General features: G+C 36.4%; 1 protein-coding gene across 1 annotated transcript in view; it reads right to left on the bottom strand.

The window, feature by feature from the left end:
* The window catches only part of LOC306874038 (dystrophin-like), a 111,365-nt gene extending 106,471 nt beyond the window's left edge, over positions 1-4,894 (bottom strand). Inside the window, exons 1-5 of the mRNA XM_079423751.1 lie at positions 4,838-4,894; positions 3,815-3,907; positions 1,992-2,069; positions 1,453-1,545; positions 147-319 (exon numbers count right to left, since the gene is read on the bottom strand). Of these exons, the coding sequence (XP_079279877.1) occupies positions 147-307 (161 nt within the window). The 5' untranslated portion in view covers positions 308-319; positions 1,453-1,545; positions 1,992-2,069; positions 3,815-3,907; positions 4,838-4,894. The remainder of the gene's footprint in view (positions 1-146; positions 320-1,452; positions 1,546-1,991; positions 2,070-3,814; positions 3,908-4,837) is intronic.
* Positions 4,895-21,399: the final 16,505 nt, after the last annotated feature.

The raw sequence follows: 21,399 nt of genomic DNA, 5'->3' as shown, positions 1-21,399 counted from the left end.
TTGCTTTAGGCCAAGCCAGTATTCAACCATGCAGTTTATGACCAATGAATATAAGACATTCATTTTCAATTTCATTAGTCGTGAAACCAACGATTTATATGATTTTCAAAAAAGCACCCCCCAAAAAAAAAAACATCCCCACACACCTGTGACTATGAATGAGAGCATTGAAGGCAAAACCATCCGCCCAGCTGCTGGAGAAGTTGACCAAATTGATGTCTTTGTAGTTTTTAGTGGACTGCCTGACCCAACTTAACAGAATCTTTTCACTGTTTGTCTGCTGTAGGTCTGCCATGACATCTTTCATCACATCCTTAACCTGTATGGCAAAATACAGAATATATGCACATTTATCAGAACAGTGGCAAATATAGCAACATGGCCTCATAAAGCTAATATTTACAGACAGATTTTGATTAATTTTATTAACAGGGTAAGCACAGCAAAAATGTGTGATAACACTCAGTACATGGCACATATATGTACAAGGGTAATATCCTGGTTGGATGTGTACCACAGCAATACCAGGACATTCTTTGAAATGTCTAGGAGTAAATACCAGGTACTGGATAATATATTACCATACAAAAGTACGATTTTTTTAAATAAGCCTCTTTAATTGATCAGAAATTCAGAAAAAAGCATTATTAGTAGAAGTATTATTACAATTTCAAATAACTGTTTTCAATTTGAAATCTATTTTAAAATGAAGTTTATTCTTGTAATGGCAAAGCTATTACTCCAGTCTTCAGTGTCACGTGATCCTTCAGAAATCATTATAATATGCTGATTTGGTGCTCAATAAACATTTCTGATCATTAACAATGTTTAAAACTGTTTTTTCAGCTTAATAATTATTTCAGGATTATTTGATAAATAGAATGTTCAAAAGAACAGCATTTATAGAAAATGGAAATATTTCCAATATTATAAATGTCTTTACTGTCACTTTTCATCAATGTAATGCATCCTTGCTGAACAAAAATATTAATTTATTTTAAAAAAATCTTAATGAGCTCAAAATATTTCACAGTGTATAAAGATTTCCATTATGTAACATTGTAACACCATGGCAAACTTTTAAATATCTAGGAGTATGATGTAAATTCCATGGTAAATGAATATGATAATCACTAATTAGTTACACTTTTTGAATTAATCTCAACGCTGAAATGTTTACCGAGTCTTAAATTCCCTTATTCCTTTAACCACCGCCAACATGAACATAAACCATAGTAGGGCCACTTTATCAGATGAGCAGAAAAAAAAAAAAAAAAAGAGGAAACGAGTTCCTGTACAGATAAGCACATGACACTCCACTGCAAATGCACTACATATAAAACCTTTGATAGAACAACATAATGGATGATAAAGGTCCTTTAGTGCGCTACTCTCCTTGAAGGCAAACCAGAAAGATTGCGGGTCTGATTTAACCGTATTGAACTCTCATACCTGCCAGTGGAGAATGATGCTCCAGATGAGCCCCAGGGTCAGTTTATGATTCCCATCTACAATGTCAGCTCCTCCAATGTTCACCAGCTCAACCTAGAAATGGAGCGGATGGGAACACAAGATCCTTCATTGCACATAATGCGACCAGGAATATGTATTAAGACAGTAAACAGGGCCAGTTTTGATTATATGCTGACTTTAAACAAGATAAAGATTAGATACTCCAGCCACATCAGTTTTAGATATCAGCAGTTTGATATTTGCAGGAAAATGACTTCAACCAGACTATATAATTTGCGATCTTACTTGGCTTTTATTTGGTTCTTCAAACACATATTCAAGCTGTCTGGATGTTTCACTACATTTTATCAAGCAGAAAAAGCTTTTATGTCTGTGAAATGGATAAGTACCATTACCTTATCAAACTGGAAATTTTGCTTTTGCATAATTTCTTGCATTTATTAAAAAAAGCTCAACCGAAACATTGAAATTCCAAAAGCTGTGAACAGTAAAACAGCCAGTTGAACCAATTAACTCACATTGTTCTTCTGAAGGATCTGCAGGGCCCTGTTAACATTGTTGAGGGAGTGCACTCGAGTGAAACCACGTTCTTTAACCTGCAAATGGGGAATATCAGAACTGAACTCTGAGCATCTATTGCTAATTAATTCAATCATTTACGCACTCAGCCTTGTTCAAACGCTTTGAAACCAGGAGTATTTTTTCCTTGATAAAAATAGAACAATGAAAAGCGTCTCAGAATATCACCCCTCAGAGCCAATTAAAGGGATAATTCACCCAAATATGAAAATTCTGTCACCCTAATGAAAGCGTGGCCGTTATGACCAAAAACAACCATTATTTTGGTAAGAGTAAATAACACGCACATGTACATAAATTGACTGTTAATTTAACCCCAAAATGTAATATATATTTCAATGACATAGTAAATAATCACAAATAGTCACAAATTCTAAATACTTTAAAAATGAAAGTTTTGTTTTTCTTTCAAAAGAGAATGACAATATGAATATGACTATATGGGTTACATATATGTAATCTATACATCTATAGATTGAAATATAAAGATCTATACAATCTATACATCTATAAAGATGAAATATATTGTGGCGGGAGGAGCAAACGACAGACACAGTGGGTGTGGCGTCAGGCCTCGGAGAGGTTTTTATTAAATAAAATAATCAAATAAAAAGTGTAGGGGAGTCTGGTGTCCTCGTTGTGCTGCGGGGTTTGTGAAGGAGGGCAGTGTTCTGGAAGGAAGGGTCCAGGTAAGGGGCGAAGTCCGGCGGCCGCATGCGCTCCCCTCTTGGGACCGGAGCGCGAGGGTGGCGGCTTCATCCAGCGGCTTCGTCCCTCTTCAGTCGCTGCAGCACTTCCGGGGGATCCTACGGCCCGACCTCCTGGCCCGTCGACCGTGTCACGGGTGCGGCTTCGTCCGGACCGCGGGTCCGGTAGCTCACGTCTTGGGTGGTGCGGGAATCCCTCTACGCACCCTTCCTGGACCCACGAGGACACCAGCGTGCATGCGCGGCGAAGAGACCGGTCTCTCGAGGAGAGGCGCGCTCGGCATTTAAACAGCGGCGGTGATGAGGCTCTATTCACATCAGGTGCGCCTCATCACCCGCCGCCAGCCCTAGCCGTTTCAGTGCCCCTCCTCTCTCACACACCCACTCCCGTCGGGAGCCTGGTGAAGGGCGGCGAATACGGGACGGGGTGGTGATGATAATAAGGGGGGAAGCAACTGACTCGTCACAATATATATAAATATAAAAACTGTCTTAAAATAATAATCTTAAACTTAATATAAAATAGTAAAAATAGAAAAAAAAAGGCAGTTTGGTTTTAAGAGAGCCAACTTAAGAGAATCATATTTATGAATCTGACATTCCTCTTGTGAACATGCCAAGGAATATTACAGGAGTGCAAATGTTACATTTTCATTCCATAATAAAATAAAATAATTTTTGGGTTGTGAAATAGACCAAAGTGAAATATATATACAACATTACGGGGTTAAACTAACAGCCAATTTATGTACATGTGCATACATTTTGCTATGTTTCTTATTCAAAACTATCATTTGACTTCAGAAGATTTGAAATATATTGCATGAGATGCATTTACCAATTTTTGATATTTTTCAAATGATTTTTAATCCATTATGAAATCCTTACTCAGCATTCATTGTAAACGTATTTAAAAGAGAACTACCATGACTATCCTCAAATTTTACTTTTGTATTTATAAGTAAATGATAATGAAAAGTGTCATTTTGGGGTGGACTATTTCTTTAAGGGCTTATTATGTAATATGCATATTTCAAATTTAAAGATGGACATACTATTTCATGGCCAACCAGACCCTCCAGGAGTTCAAGAAGACGTCGGCCATCACACAGATCAGTGAAGAGGTCATCGATAGGCGGTCTTCTTGTCTGGAGAGAATAAACAGAACTTATAAAGGCTGCGGGTCTTTATTCAGTCCTTCATATACAGGATTGTACTGTATATGATGTCCTCCCAGTATTTAAAAAGTGGAGTATTTGAGGGTGTATATTATCAAAAATAAAAACAAATGACAAGATGAGACCTTTAGTTTTGGAAGTTCTTTGAAAGGGAAAAAACCCCCACAAAACATTCTCTAAGCTTTTTTCTCCCACAGCTCTGCCTTGAAGCAACCACTTCTCTCTCAGTTTGAAGGACAAAGAACTGATGTCCTTCCTCTGTTAACATACTGTAAAAGGATGCTAACAGAGTTACAAAGAGAATGCAAAAACCTGTTTTGAAACGCCTTTCCTCGAAGCGTAAAACGTCAAACAAACAAATCTAAAGCAAACATTCACACTCACACCCTGACATAGATAAAGGTTAATGACAAGAATTTGTGTGAGTGTCAATCTTAACTTTTAACCTCAAGATCAAGCCTATGTGCAAGTGTGAATCTTAACTTTTAACCTTGATATCAAGCCAGTCTACCTTACATCTCATCCGCCCACCATGTACTAGGTGGATGAATAGCAACATTTCAGTTTGTATACCAATAGCATGCAATTCCAGGATGCAACAACAGATTTCTCTGAAAATCACAATTTAAAGATGGTCTTAATTGGTTAATCAAAACAGATTTTGCATGATTAAACATTTTTGATCTGACATTAAAAGGATAGTTCATCCAAAAATGACTATTCTGTCATCATGTTTGGTTACCAACTTTCTTCAAAATATCTTTTGTGTTCAGCAGAAGAACGAAGGTTTAGAACAACTTGAGGGCGAGTCAATGATGGCAGACTTTTCATTTTTGGGTGATTCAGTGTTACCTCAACACACGATAAAAAAAAATAAAAAAAATACTCAAGTCACATTACCTTAGCAAACTGTGAGTTTATCCATTTCGTGAAGGTTTTCTTTTGAATATCTTCTCTTTCATCTGAAAATAAGAGAGAACACTGTCAGTACTGTCCAGCTAAGGTTCAACTATTAAAGTTTCATTTCAAACAAAGAAACCTAATATCAAACAAATCGCAGTCATTTAATACCTTAAGAAATATAAAACTTTACAGCTACATAACAGCATATATCAAAGAAACTATAAGTGATTAAAGTAGCTACTGGCAAATAAGAATAAAGTCCACCGTGATCAATGGGACGTATTCACTCTGTTGTGGCATTTGATATAAGGAAGGTTAAATACAAAGAGACTATGAGCAAAAAGCCCCTGAAAGACCTGAGAATGGTTTGAGGGTATATACAGATCAATGGTCAGCTGGCATTCAAAAGAAGATTACTTCTGAGAGACCGAGGGTGTAGATCAGGCTAGCTTTACAAACACAATGACTGAGTGGGGTGAAAAATTGATCAGAAAAGCCAAAGAACCTGCTCAGAAATTCCTCTATTATTCCTATTAATTTCTGAAATACAGGATACTAAATTGCAAACAAGCAATTGTAAGATCAAGAATCCAGGAACATTTGTTTGCAAAAGTCCTCTTTTTGGTTGCCTCATTCAGAGCCGCCAATAAAAACTACTGTTGATAAAATGCCAGAAAGCCACTCTTGTATTCGTAAAGAGAGTGAAAGAAATGTCGGGTGTTGGGAACATTAAAAATCAATCAGTACAAAGAACATTTAGCTTTCATATCACATTAAAAGCTTGTGTTGTTCCCCGCTCTAATATTCTCCAATTGCTTTGATTCAGATCTCTGTGCGCTACCCTCTCGGCTTGCTTGAGTTTGAGATTGATTACAAAAGCGTAATTCTTATCTAGGGGCCCTGATGATATTAAAGCGAGAGTTCACGCCTATAATGAAAACTCTGTCATCTCTTCGCATGGAGCACAAAAGGAGTTATCTAGCAAAGGTGGTCCTTGCTCTCCATCCACTTTCACTGGAAAAGAGCAGCTTGGACGTTCTGCAAAATATCTCCTTTTATGCTCCTTGCAAGAAAACAAGTCACGCTGATTTGACAGCAGTGTTATGTTTGGGCAAACTATCTCTTTAAAACCTTTCAGAATGGCCATGGAATCGTTAAGAAAGAGTAAGTATTGTTTTAAGGAAGTATTTCTTCACGACCTGATGAAACTTTCCAATTTGCAAAACTAACGGAATGTAAAGTTGATATCAAAAACTGGATGACTAGCAATTTCTTAATGCTAAATTCTGAAAAAACAGGTGTTAATTATTGGACCAAAATCTTTTGCATGTAATAACCTAGATCATCTAATACTTGATGGCTGCTCTGTAAATTCTTCGTCATCAGTTAGGAACCTAGGCGTACTTTTTGATAGCAATCTTTCCTTCAAAAAACATGTTTCTAGCATTTGTAAAACTGCATTTTTCAATCGTAAAAATATATCTAAATTACGACCTATGCTCTCAATGTCAAATGCAGAAACATTAATTCATGCATTCATGACCTCGAGGCTAGATGCTTTATTGGGTGGTTGCTCTGTACGTTTAATAAACAAACTCCAGCTGGTTCAAAATGCAGCAACTAGAATTCTTACTAGAACCAGGAAGTATGACCACATTAGCCTGGTTCTGTCAACATTGCACTAGGTCCCTATTAAACATCGTATACATTTTAAGATCTTGCTAATTACCTATAAAGCCCTGAATGGTTTGGCACCTGAGTATTTGAGTGAGCTCTTATCGCATTATAGTCCTTCAGGTCCGCTGCGATCTCAAAACTCTGGCCATTTGATAATACCTAGAATATCCAAATCAACTGCGGGCGGGAGATCGTTTTCCTACTTGGCGCCCAAACTCTGGAACAATCTACCTAACACTGTTCGGGAAGCAGACACACTCTGTCAGTTCAAATCTAGATTAAAGACCCATCTCTTTAACCTGGCTTACACATAATACACTATCGTATTTCTATAATTCAAATCCGTTAAAGGATTGTTAGGCTGCATTAATTAGGTCAACCGGAACCAGGAACACTTCCCAAAACACCCGATGTACTTGTTACATTGTTAGAAGAATGGCATCTACGCTAATATTAGTCTGTTTCTTTCTTATTCCGAGGCCACCCAGATCCAGACTGTATCCAGATCAGATGGTGGATCAGCACCTAGAGATGACCTCTACAGCCAGGACACCTAGATGAGCCCCAGAGACTGATCCCCAGTGAAGACCCTGTCTCCAAGACGGCCATCGGGACAAGACCACAGAAACCAGATGAGTCCTTTGCACAATCTGACTCTGGTTTAGCCTAGATTTAAACTGCTGATTTTGTCTGGCCAGAGGAGAATGAAACTAGTTCGACAAACTATTTCCCCGTCTAAATACTGTAAAGCTGATATAAAGCCACCCAGCTTTAAATCAAGCTGATGTAAAGCTGCTTTGACACAATTTGTATTGTTAAAAGCGCTATACAAATAATATTGACTTGACTATAGTGAATAGTTTTGATATTTCCTTGTGCACTAAAAGCACTGGGTGGTGAATCACAAGCTTTCCAGAGTCAGCGTGGATGACAGCATTTTCATGCATAATTGATTTTAAGCTTCCAGTTGTTTTTGCCACCATCGCAATAATCATCATGAAATGGGTAGTTTCAGTTCATTGTTCCCATTGGTCAGCCTACACTTCAGCTGACTGCATAATCACAGTAGCATGGCTCAGATTTGTTTCAAGCCTGACTGCACCATGTCATGCTTATAATCGCAATAACACACACTCTCACATGCTTTTGCTGTAATAATATGACAGAAGAGTAAACAGCACTGAAAAAGATTAAGTCAGTTCCAAAGAACTAAAAATAGATTATTAAATATATTATAAATATAATAAAAGTAAAACAAATAATGTTGATTAACAATACATTTTCTTTCTACTAATATATATATATATATATATATATATATATATATATACACATACATACATACATACACACACACACACACACACACATACATAAAAAGGTAAAAAAAGGTAATTGTGACTTTTTATCTGACAAATCAAGACTTTTTTTCCTACTATTCTGAACATCTCAAAATTGTGAGAATATAAACTAGAAATTCTGAGAGAAAAAAAACAGAATTGCAATATATAAACCAGGTAAATTGCGTTTGGTCTCGTACTGTATCGCATATCTTGTCAGTGTGTGCACTTGCTTGGCCATTTTTAGTTGATAAACAGGAAAGTGGGTTCAAGCGCCAGCAGAAGGCAGTGTAATGAAATAGTCTTTAAGAGAAGCAGTCTATCAGCGGAAGTTTAAAATCAGCTCGTAAGTGTATTTACTTGTCATTTGCCGTTGCTAGGAAACGCTTATTTTTGTTTACTGTGTTGAGAGTTGCTGAAATCGCATTTGGTCTCGTACTGTATCGTGTATCTTGTCAGTGTGTGCACTTGCTTGGCCATTTTTAGTTGATAAACAGGAAAGTGGGTTCAGCTGAATTGAAATGGTGATTTGTTGGATTGGTATAAAAAAGGTTATTATACCGCGGCAGCAGTTGCGGCAGTCGTCGTGTGAAGCCCTCTTAGTGTGAAGACCATCAACTGTACCGTGCGACTCCACCGGGCAGGGACAGAAGTATCGCTTTTTATTTTAGTTTATTCATTTATATATTTATTATTGAAATGTTGTTATATGCATGTGTCAATTTTATTTAATATCTTTATTTTCTTAAATATGTGGGTAGATAGTATTTATAGAGTTGTAACTTTTAGTTTTAGTTACTTTCTCTTATTTGTAAGTCGCTTTGGACAAAAGCGTCTGCTAAATGACAAAAGTAAGTAAAAGTAAAGTAAATCAGAACCCCACCCCACCCCCCAATTCCGACTTATTTTATCAGAATTCTGAGTTTACATCTTGCAGTCCTTTTCATTGTTTCCACCACAGAATAAAAATAAAGGTAATTTCATTTTATCTGACAATTCTAACTTTTTTTTTTTCCCCTCACAATTGCCAGATTTTCTCTCCCAATTTTGACTTTCCTTCTCAGAATTACACGTTAACATCTCACAATTCTCAGAATTACTAGAAAACGTCCAAATTGGTAGATGAAAAGGTCAATAGTTTCTGCTATCCCATGCAGATCACATGTTTGGTTCCTGAAAGCCATTCCATTTCCATTTATCATGTCCGAGGCTCATTTGAGTTTTTTACTGTAGAGAATGGTGACTTGTAAAGGCATCTCAACACCACAAAAAGCACCAATTATGAACTATTCTTATCGTGGATCAATAATTTCAGGAGCAAATCAGATATCTCTTATTGTTCCATAATGCCAAAAGTCATTCCTTTACTACAATCTGCTTCAATTAGACTGTCAACCCCCTTGACAAAATGTTCAGAATACAGCAGCTCCGCACAAAGGAAAAGCTGATTACTCCAAGTCTTTTGCTGCAAAGGGAACCTTCACATTATCTTACAGTATTACTGATATTGATCTACAAAGCTCTAAATTAGCTGCTTTTAAAAGCTCAGGATTTGACAGGGAAATTATATTTCTGCCTTCTTCAGGTTTGGAAACACAACAGAGTAGACGACATCCCGCAGTGTCCCTTCACAAACTGACTTTCAAATGCCTAAACTTTAAGACATTATTCATTACCACATTAATATGCTGTAATTTTAGTTGGTCGGATGGCTCATTTGCTATTAAACAAAAAACTAATCTGCACCATAAAAGTGAAAACACCCCAAAATTAAAATTCTGTCATTATATACTCACCCTTAAAACTGCATGTCTTTCTTTTTAACACTAAAGCAAAACGTCAGAGCTGTTTTCTTACATACTTTGAAAGTGAATGGTGATCAGGTGCTGTCAAGCACCAAAAATTATCACCATAAAACCATCATAAAAGTAGTCCATATGACATGCATGCTATATTTCAAGTCTTCTGAAGCCATACAATAACTTTGTGTTAGAAATAGCTGTGTCCAACGATTACTTTCATTATATGGAAGAGAGCAGAAGGACATTCTGCTATAAATAACTCCTTTTGTGTTCCAGGGAAGAAAGAAATGGGTTTCAAAAGACTTGAGGGCGAGTAAATGATGACAGAATTTTTAAGTTCACTTAGATGGAACCAAATTAAACACATTGTAGGTTAGCTGACATAACATATTTCACAGAGTGCTCTCAATGCATTACTGATTCATGCAAAAGAGTGTGAACAAAGATCTCGATGTTTTGCAAAAGCAGAGGTGTTAAACTCTTTGCGTGACGTCCTGCTATCACAATATGCAATTGTAATCAACAGCCGATAATAGTTGTTTTTGCCCAGTTGTGACAATTATCATTTCTGAAACACCCTGATAATAATGTTCTGCAATGAAAAGGCATTTAGCCTTGGCTCTGTAGGTGATTATAGCAAGTGTGTTTTAATAAAAAGAACCCAAATGTGTTAAGCATTATTCAAAACAAAACATGGTTAATAAAACTCACACATTTAAAAAAAAATTATAAAACTGCTGTAAATTAATGGTGCAAATTTGCATTTAAAAAAGTGAGAGAACTGGAGACAAATATAACCAGGATCTGGCAAATACGACATATGACAAAAGTGTGTGTGTATATACACCCTAACGCGTGTCTCATATTCACATGCTTAATGATAATGTCAAATGCTGATGAAAAACTTGTGAATTAGAGTGAAAAAGAGGCCGTTTCATTCTTATCTTTATAATTCATAAGTCGGTAACACTTTATTTTGATAGTCCACTTTAGACATTCTACTAACAGTAAGTAACTTTGCAGCTACATGTCAACTAGCAGTCATTAGAGTATTAGTAGACTGTCTGCTTAATAACTTCTTAACACTATATGTTGGGTCCATAAAATACAACATACTGACTATAAGAAACGTTGAAGTACATGACAACTTATACTAGCCCTAAACCTACCCTAACGGTCTACTCAGAGAGTTAGTAGACATGTAGTTGCAAATTAATGAGAATTAGTTGACATATAGTTAAAATTATTTGATCCCCTGCTGATTTTGTATGTTTGCCCACTGACAGAAAAGATCTGTCTATAATTTTAATGGTAGGTTTATTTGAACAGTGAGAGACAGAATAACAACAAAAAATCCAGAAAAACACATTTCAAAGTTATAAATTGATTTGCATTTTAATGAGTCAAATAAGTATTTGACCCCTTCGCAAACATGACTTAGTACTTGGTGGCAAAACCCTTGTTGGCAATCACAGAGGTCAGATGTTTCTTGTAGTTGGCCACCAGGTTTGCACACATCTCAGGAGGGATTTTATCCCACTCCTCTTTGCAGATCCTCTCCAAGTCATTAGAGACTGAGGCTGACGCTTGGCAACTCGAACCTTCAGCCACAGATTTTCTATGGGATTAAGGTCTGAAGACTAGCTAGGCCACTCCAAGACCTTAATGTGCTTCTTCATGAGGCACTCTTTTGTTGCCTTGGCCGTGTGTTTTGGGTCATTGTCATGCTGGAATACCCATCCACGACCCATTTGACTATATGGTCCCAGCTGCCTTGAGATCATTGACAAGATACTCCCGTGTAATTCTGGGCTGATTCCTCACCGTTCTCATGATCATTGAAACTCCACGAGGTGAGATCTTGCATGAAGCCCCAGACCGAGGGAGATTGACAGTTATTTTGTGTTTCTTCCATTTGCCCTGATATCCTTGGACAGCTCTTTGGTCTTGGCCATGGTGGAGAGTTTGGAATCTGATTAATTGATTGCTTCTGTGGACAGGTGTCTTTTATACAGGTAACAAACTGAGATTAGGAGGAGCACTCCCTTTAAGAGACTCCTTACCTGTATAAAAGAAACCTGGGAGCCAAAAATATTTCTGATTAATAGGGGATCAAATACTTATTTCACACATTAAAATACAAATAATTGTTTTACTTTTTTTAAATGAGTTTTTCTGGATTTTTGTTGTTGTTATTCTGTCTCTCACTGTTCAAATAAACCTACCATTAAAATTATAGACTGATTATTTCTGTCAGTAGGCAAATGTATAAAATCAGCAGGGGATCAAATCACCCCCCCCCCCCCCCACTGAAGATACAATGTTACTTCTTGTTAGTAGAATGTCTAAAGTGGACTATCAAAATAAAGTGTAACCTATAAGTCCATTCAAGAAAAAACAAGATGTGCAATGCTAGAGGTTTTAAATGGGTCACGTGCTGCACTAGTCTAACCAATAACACTTATACACAAATATGCAAATAAGAATGTTAAACCGGGGTATACAAAGTACCATTTTGGGAAGGTTACTTTGGAAATGTAATATAGATTACATGTTACCCTATTTAAAATGTAAAGAGTAGTGCAATTACTGCAATTACTTTAATGTAACTGATTACATTTCATTACTTTCTGATTACTTTTCTAAATTTCTAATAAATGTTTTTAACAGTTAATCATTTCCATGCATTTAAACCATGCAGGGTTAACATTACAGTGGTACTGTTGTACAACACTGACTATTGCCAGGACTCAAAATCCTTCATCTCTACACGAACACCTCTTTTAACTCTGAGATCGTTCTGAGGTTAAATGCAGATTTAAAATCATAACAAGAAATGAAATCAAATATTTGCATAGCTATGACAGGAAACACTGCCATAACAATGCCTTGGGGGGAAAAAAACAGTTAACAGTTCATTTAAAAAATAAAGCATACATAAACCCAAATAAAATAGTTATCGAATAAGCATGTGTCCTAAACTCCTGAAACATTGGTGTCTCCTATTTTAGCACATTCAGTGCAATTTGGGAAAGAAATCAATTAAATCTGTGTGTGTGAAAATATTCAGATGTAATCCCCTTTGTAACATTTTCATAAGTAACTAATTTAATAACGTGTTTTCTCAGTAACTGTAACAGATTACAGTACATGTATTGTGTAATTAAATTATGTAATTATGTTACATGCAATTTACTCCCCAACACTGACAATGTGTAAATCAGTTTATGAAAACCCAGGATTAACTGTAAATCCCAGGTAAAGTATGGGAAGTGAAATGTAAAACAAGATATCCCAGGATTCCTTTACTCGGGATTTGACCCAAGGTTAACCATTTCAAGTGTGAAAAGCCCTAAACAGGTCCCAGGACAATCTACAATCTACAAGCACTCTTGCAACGCAGATCATTTAATGAAATTATAAAACCATAATAATGTAGCCTATAAATGCATGCATGCATATTATTTATTAGCTTTTAGTTTATCTGTAGATGTTGAGAAATAAAAAAAATAGCATCAAATGGCTGTGTATATATGGGAGTGATTGGAAGACTGGGATTAGGAACAATAAAGTATAAAATAAATAAATAACCCTATAGAGCCCGGTCTGGCAGACAGAATAATGTGTGCAGACAGACAGGAGAATGAAAGCATTGCTTGCCATTGATCGGAGGCGTGACTCCAGGCAGGTGGCAGCTGCTGCTGGATTATATCCGCCCTTGTGCAAATAGGATGATGGGGTGACGGGTTTGAGCCGAAGCTAACGGGCAAATACAAAGACGCTGGACGCACACACCTGCTTTTAGCTGCCTAATCTCAGCACACACATCCGAGGCAAGCCGTTATTCACAGATTTCAGGCATATGTTTTCCACCACAGCCACCTCTCAATTTACAAGCGCAAACCCAAATGTTTCGATGAGCCTGGAAATACTCCGTGTCTGTATGACAACAGCGCATGTGATTGAACTGCGTGTAGTTAAGCAGCAGCGACTACCACCAAACTTTCTCTCGCATTCGTCTATAAAATCACGACTGATTATAAAGTGCGCACATTTAGCCATCCACCAGGAACGCGTACGAGAAACAGCAACGAAAGACACCCGTGCACGCGTAATTAACAATAAAACAACATTTCCGTGCGTGAGAACAGATCCGGTTCTAGATAAGACGCACCCGGCTGGAGGATCTATTGTTAAACCTGGTTAAATATTACGTGACACGCCGTAATAACAGCCGAACAATCACCTCACACTGGAAGAGTATTTCAGCATGATGATTCAATCTTACCTAAATGAGCATTTTACACCATAACAAACGCAACTATTTCCTCCGTAATGGATTTTGGAGCGTTTGTGGTGTGTGTCTGTTACCTGTGTATATATATGTTTGATTATCCGGTTTCCTTGCTGTTAAACAGACTCGTCCATGCCTAAAGCCGAAGATGATTTGGTGAAGGAACTGTGGGTGGACACTTTTCCGCTTTATTTTCTCGTACTCCCTCACTTGGGTGCAGTTCCAGCTCTGCTGTGATCCGCTGATACCGGCAGGTGTAACGGTGTTCTGGCACGCGGGCTCATTGACTACAGCTCTACCACCAGAGAGAACTTTATTCAACTTGTTTGTGCTAGAATGCAGGATAATTACTTACGTAAGCAGGGTGCCGATAATAATGAATACGTTTCAATTTGAGTTCCTTACATTTCAGTAAACAGGAAAGTTAGTCAGCGCATAATGTCGGTAAACAGAAATCGCGGTAACCATAGCAACAGTACGGCGTTCCATCACTTTTGATTTGGAACGCGCAGAGAACGCATAACATCAACATAAAACACTAGCTGCGTCCCAAATGACACACTATGTACTTATGCACTTAACCATGTAGTGTATGAATTATATAAGATTATTTTGTCATTAATAGCCCCTCCCCCTTCGCGACGTAATTAAAGTTGCGACAGTTGAGTGCATTCAACCGTGTTCAACATTCCACACTTCATTTTCTCGGTTATTTAAGTGCATCATCCGGGTATTTAAAGTGCACTTTTTATTTTTAGAGTTTTCAGTGTGAACACTCTCACTATTTATACTACAAAACGTCATAGAATAGTGCATAAGTACGCGATTTGGGATTATTTATCATATTTATTTTGCCTTTCCAAGTATTACAATTATAACTCAAAACATTAAGAGTTTGTTTCAAAAGCCTTTAAGAAAAGATAGTTGACAATTGTGTTTGCTGAGGACGAATCTCAAAGGATAGCTAGCTCAAATTTTCTTTTTAAAATCCTTGAAAAAGAACCGTGAATGTCATTGTACCCAATTACCACACTGAATAATACGTAATTAGTATGAAATTATTTTCTGGAGCCTTTAATTACAAGTTGGACATTTAGAAAATAAACTGCACTGTTAAAAGAGACACCGTTTACGGGTGTCTGTCCTCATCTCCTGTAATATGCCTGGGGTCTATTAAAAACTGATGAATTCAATACAGTGGTCTGAAATGGGTCATTTCATGTTTTTGTGCAGCTGGTGGCACATCTCACATGAAATCATGAGACTCAGAACATCACCATGCCATCTGTACATCTGCCAGAGAAATCCTAAATAAATAACAGTCCGTGCTTGTAATCCATTCTTGTGAGATTAAAAAAAAAATGAAATGATCCCACTACCCAATGGAGAGAATTATGTTTATGTCTCTTCGAAGGGCATCGTGTACAGTATTGTGGTACTGAAAGAAAGAAAAAAAAAAAAATCCTGCAGAACTATCATATTTGCTCCAGAAAATATCTATTATTATTATCTCATCATCAGGTTCTTTCTCCTAATGTAATAAGTTTGCACTGTATAGGCCTATTGCTCTGCCACATTTTTACTTGCTATTGAGGTAAACAGAAGCAGATAGAAGTTGCAGCAAACTTGAATCAGATGAGGACAATAATATTCAAAATACAGGTTGCTGTCTTTAAAAAGATAGACTTTTCATCATGCCGTCATTCAATATAGAAAAGATCTCAGTTAAACATTTATTCACACATCAAAACATGTCTGCTACACTCTTAAAAATAAAGGTGCTTCAAAAGTTTCTTCAAGTGATGCCATAGAAGAACCATTTTTGTTTCCACAAAGAACGATCCAGTCAAAGGTTCTTTAAAGAACCATATCTTCCTTACCATTTTATAATCTGAAGAACCTTCGTTCCCCACAAAGAACCTTTTGTGAAACAGAAAGGTTCTTCAGATGTTAGGTTCTTTATGGAACCATTTAGACAAAAGGTTCTTCTATGGCATCATGAAGCATCTTTATTTTTAAGAGTGTACTTCTCATTTAGAGACCGTATACGTGCAGTATTTACATTTTAATGTAGGCTATATTTGTTCTTTGAATTTTTTAAATGCCAACCAGGGGTGGAGATCTCATTTTAATATAATTTTTCTTCACCCCTGATGCCAACCACTGCTTATTTGATGAATAACTGAAGTAAAGAGTGAACGGCAAATGTCACAAAAGCCTCCAGGGCTTTAAAACACACCCTGATAGAGAGCAGTAAACACCTAAAGTTCAAAAAGTATTTTAGTTCCAAACTTCAGCATTTATATCTGTTCACTCCACATTGTAAAATGAGAAGATACTGGAGACACCCTTGGGGATTCCTCAGAATGCCACCCATGGTGGCAGTCAAACATGTAACTTCAAAAATAATACTTGTTTGGTATATATAATCCTCAAGTATCGATCAAAATTATAAACAACAAAAAAGAAAAGTTATTTATTCATAGATTTAATTGCAAACAGTAATCCACTATAAAGGAAAACACTTTTGAGGCATTTAAAATGTAGACATTTTTTGAGAATACAATACTTGAGGCATCTTTTTTCCAGTGTATGCTTCTCTGGTTATGTAATGAAGAAATGATCAGAGGTCTCCAGTGACTGAGTTTGCTAAGAGAGATGTTCAAGAGATATGAATGATGTTTTCAGCCGAACTTGCTCAATACTGCCTTACAGTGGCTGCTCATACAGAATTATATCTTCTACAGTATATATATTCCCATTAAAGCCAAAAATAGAAACACCAGTACTATTGACTGTCCCTAGGAAAGGCCCATGCAAAAAAGGCTGACAACAAACCCTGCCCCTCTTCCCACAAGATAAAAACAAGCTTTTTATTATTATAATTTCCCAGTAATATTTGATTACGTAAAAGTCTTAAATATCAACATTTTGACAGCTGGCAAAAAACATTTTATATTCTTTGATAAAATAAGCTCTCTGGAGTATGTGAAGCAGAAAGCGTAGTTATTTGGAGAATTTCTTAAAGTCAGAAGATTCTATGGCAGATGTCAACATGTCAGTCACTCCTGCAGGCCTGTGGTATTTACCACAAAAACAGAATGGATACTATAAACAGAAGATAGAGTTGCAACCTCAAATTGTCCCAGGAGTCAAACTGTCTCGTCCAACTGTAAAAATGCCACTGAATACCAGGAGCCTCAGAAGGGCTCAGTAACGCATTTAAAATAAGATATTTCCATAAACAAAATAAATAAATAAGTGCTCCAATCAGGACCAAATAGGATTTCAGAGCCAGAAATAACTAAAAAATAAGTTCCACAAAAAACGTTTTGGGTGTATAAAAAAAAAACATTCAGGTAATTTCCCACCAAAATCAAAAGATATATGCGTGGCAAAATATAATATTAATAGTAATATATGAAAAAATAACTGTATTTTTGGTATTAAAAGCAAATGATGTAAACATTTTTGAATTGACATTATTTTCATGAAGCTAATTAATAAAAAAAACATAAAAAATCTTCCAAACATATTTCTGTCTGAGATTGTATATTAAATAATATGTATCCCTAAATTTATCTTTATCACAAGCATGCATGCATACATCAATAAGTAGTCATTTTTTTATCATACAAAATAAAGTATCTTATGTCTTTTAATTTTGGGGTGAAGTATTACAGCTTTTGTGAAATTCACCCTTCTACTGTCTAGAAAACCATTTATATACTGGTGCTTTAGAGAAATCATAAGTTTTGAAGAAGCCATCAGAAGAACCAAAAATGTAAGAAAAAAGATTTTCAGTTTCCAAATAACTATACAGCCAAGCCATGAACAAAAGTGAAAATTGTTTTTTGATAAAAAGTTTTTTTTTGCTAAACCCAAAAGCCATTAAATTACCAGTGTATGGCGCGATTTAGGACAGATAACAGATGTCCTCTATTAAAGCTCTCTTCTCAGAGGTTTACTGTATTGTTTGTGTCCTCTGGCTGATCGTCAGACTTATTTGCCTACTTTCTCCTAACTTTCACTGCTGATCATAAACACACTCGCACGGAAAACACAAGAGAAAGTGTCTTCTGCCAGCAAAACAACACACAGCCAACAACAACATGGCTAAATCTCCAACAAGGAACTCTGAAACCCAACACCAGGCAGCTGCAACTATTTCAAGCTCTTTAAGACCTGTCCTATTTCCACCAGAGAGCATTTATAGATCACTCATGATCCCTACTGAATACAGCATGACAGTGAAGGAAAAAAAATAGATGTGAACTCATTCAGGGTGGAGCATAAGCCAGAAATGAGATTTTAAGTCGGATTGTTCAACATGTAATAGTAAATGTCTGATTTGAGCAACAAAATGAACAGACACAATAAAACGTGAAAATATGATGCAGTAAATATAAATTCACTAATACATGTTGCTATAAATTCAATTAAAGTTTTATATTACTTTGAATATGGCTAGAAGTGCAATAAAAGTCACGCTGCTTATAAATATGATATATATAGAAACATAATTAAATAAGATCTCATTTGAAGCTGAATTATATTTACGTAAAAACATAACTAAGGCATACTATTTTAGCACTCATTGAACGTATTGAAATTCATGTACAACCTGTAAGGCTTCCAAATAACTTAAGTAAATCATAATTTCTCCTACCTGATCGAGTTTTGATAATTTCTCCGAATTCATCCTCAAAACCTTCCTCCCATTGGTCCTGTTGGCTCCCTGCTTCGGCCATGACACAAGATCCAAACTGCCGTCAAATCCTTTAATCCTATAGTTTTATTAACAGAAAAAGAAGGAGACCCCACCAGTGACGGGAATCGCTGCCCTGCGAACAAACTGAACCTCAAATACAGTACTGAATTTTTGTGAATGACACAGGGACGAGACTGTCTGTGGACTGTTGTGATAGGGGGAAACGAGCTGTCAAGGCATCCAGAGAAGAAGAGACAGGTGGCAAATTCTACTCGCCTTAAAATAGAGAGCCGTTATGAAGGCCTGCTTCATTTCACTCTCACACACAAAAACTGTTTTTTCTAACAGCAAAGGATCGGTCACCATGCCATTGGACAACAAATGACCAATAAATGGTCTTGAAGAAAAACTCAAGTTCACAATTTTATCAGGCATGACTTACAGTACACTTATTATAGCGATAGTCCCTCCGGAGCAATCTGGGGTTAAGTGTCTTGCCCAAAGACTCAATGGTTATAGCTCATAGATTGCTCCCTGTGGGGTTCGAATCTCTGTATCTTTAGTTACCGGTCCAGACTTTTAACCCATGTTACTCCACCTTCCAAAACCTTAAACCTATAATGTCTATTCAGTCCAAAACAACAACAGTACTATAGTAAAAACAGTAATATTGTGTAATAATATTACATTTTAAAATTACTATTTTTATATACATACACACACACACGTGTATATATATATATATATATATATATATATATATATACACACATATATCCATATATATATATATACACATGCATGTTTGTATGTGTGTGCATGTGTGTGTGTGTGTATAATAATACAAGGAATAATAAAATAAACTACATGTTCAAAACAACAAGCTGACAACAAACCCTGAGTTTACATTATTTTTGCTGTTCGTGTGGCCTAGGTGATGGATTTTTTTTTGCTGAACAATTTATTAGATTTTCACAAAACATTTTCTTTTGAAATAACATACACAGATACATTTATGCATAATAAGACCAGGAGCCTGCATCAAGCTTTAATGCTGCATAGAAACACTTCGGGAGGCATTTTTCAATATACAAGGTGCAGTAGACTCATCAATATGTGCATCCATATGGGATCTGTCTCAGCTAAAACACCACTCTGGGTTCCATCTAGTGAGATGGCAAGAGCATTTGAGACATGTAAATAAAATTCAATTCTGCTTGATTATTGTAATGGCATGGGGAGTGTAAACAAGTAAATAGAATCCACTGATATCAGTAAAATATTTGATCAAGGAGGAATAAGGCTTTATACCAGTGTACTTTGTGATTCAGTTAATGGAAATTCGAAAAAAGCCTGTCCGGCTCTTATGTCTTTGGGATTGTTTGTCTTTTCAAGGTCTTTTCAGAGAATGAAATAAACAAAAACAATCTGTTGCCCGCTCACAAAAGCAGCAAACACAGATTCATTAACATAAGAGCAATATAGTTCTATTATGGTAAACATGTTTTGACATATACAGGATATGTTTTAAGTAACCCAATCAAACTGATGAGAAGAGGAAAACAAAGATATCCAAAAATTTGATTAATATGCCGGATACCTGCAACAGAACATCTTTCAATAAACCCAGCCTGTGGGCATTGCATCAACATCAAAATCACAATATCAATATTTGGGCTTAAAAACAAGTAGAGTACATGCCAAACAAGTAGAGTGCATGCATGCATATAAAAGCCTAATACTAAAACCATTCTTAAAGATGTCTGCTTTTAGAATTCATTGCTGCGTTTGCAAACCGTCTAAAAGCACATTCATTGTCCAAAAAAATAAATAAAAAGAAATGGAATATTAGATGCATTTGGAGGTGAATCAAAGTTTAGCAGAGTCTTTCTAAAAGACCCAAAGCACCATAAAATAGTCAATTCACTCAGAAATATGTAACATTACAACAGCAAAACTGTTTGCTAATAGCTTTTCATCTAAATACAGGCCTTTAAATACAGTCTACTGTGCCCTGTTAGGTCAAGTGCTTTTATTAACATCTCTGTAATTGCAGAGGACATTCTTTTATGATGTAAATCACAGAATGATGTCAGCTGTGACGTGGTAATAAGCACCGTCCCTGTCAACCATAGCCAACTAGATTCCTCTTCATTCTCCATTTCCTGGACTGTGTCCAGATAGCATCATGATCAGAGAGCTGATAGTTTCTGCTATAAAAATCACACTAATGCTGTGGGACAAATGACATGAACTGAGTAATTAAAGAAGGCTTGCATTTTCAGTTTTTAAACATGTACACTGCTTTAGAGCCTCAACCTGATATGTGAATGAACTATTTCTTTGCTTCATATATTCGTTTCTGTTCTATATGATTTTAATGCACTCTACATGGCTTAACCTTGGTTGCATCAAATAGTGAAGACAAAAATAGACAGAGTATTATATAAAGTTACCTTCACAAGGAGTCAGCGATCCATCATTCTCACTTGTACCCAAGCAAATGATGTGGAACAACTGCCAGTCAAAGTCTGTATGTTGGTTTTCAATGCTGAAAAGTCTTGCTTCAGAAGGAGGATTCTGCAAACATGGTCAAGTCATAATGGTAATATTGCACATGTACTCTCACAAGTATAGCTCACTTAAAATTTTAAATTAGCTCACCCATCAGGTCATCCGAGATCCAATCTGCTGCAGTTTAGCTCCAGCCCTGATCAAACTCACCTACCTGTGAT

The sequence above is a fragment of the Barbus barbus genome, assembly GCF_936440315.1.
Source record: "Barbus barbus genome assembly, chromosome: 8".
Lineage (NCBI taxonomy): Eukaryota > Metazoa > Chordata > Actinopteri > Cypriniformes > Cyprinidae > Barbus > Barbus barbus.
The sequence above is the reverse complement of the archived record's forward strand: the minus strand, read 5'-3'. Positions and strand labels throughout refer to the sequence as shown.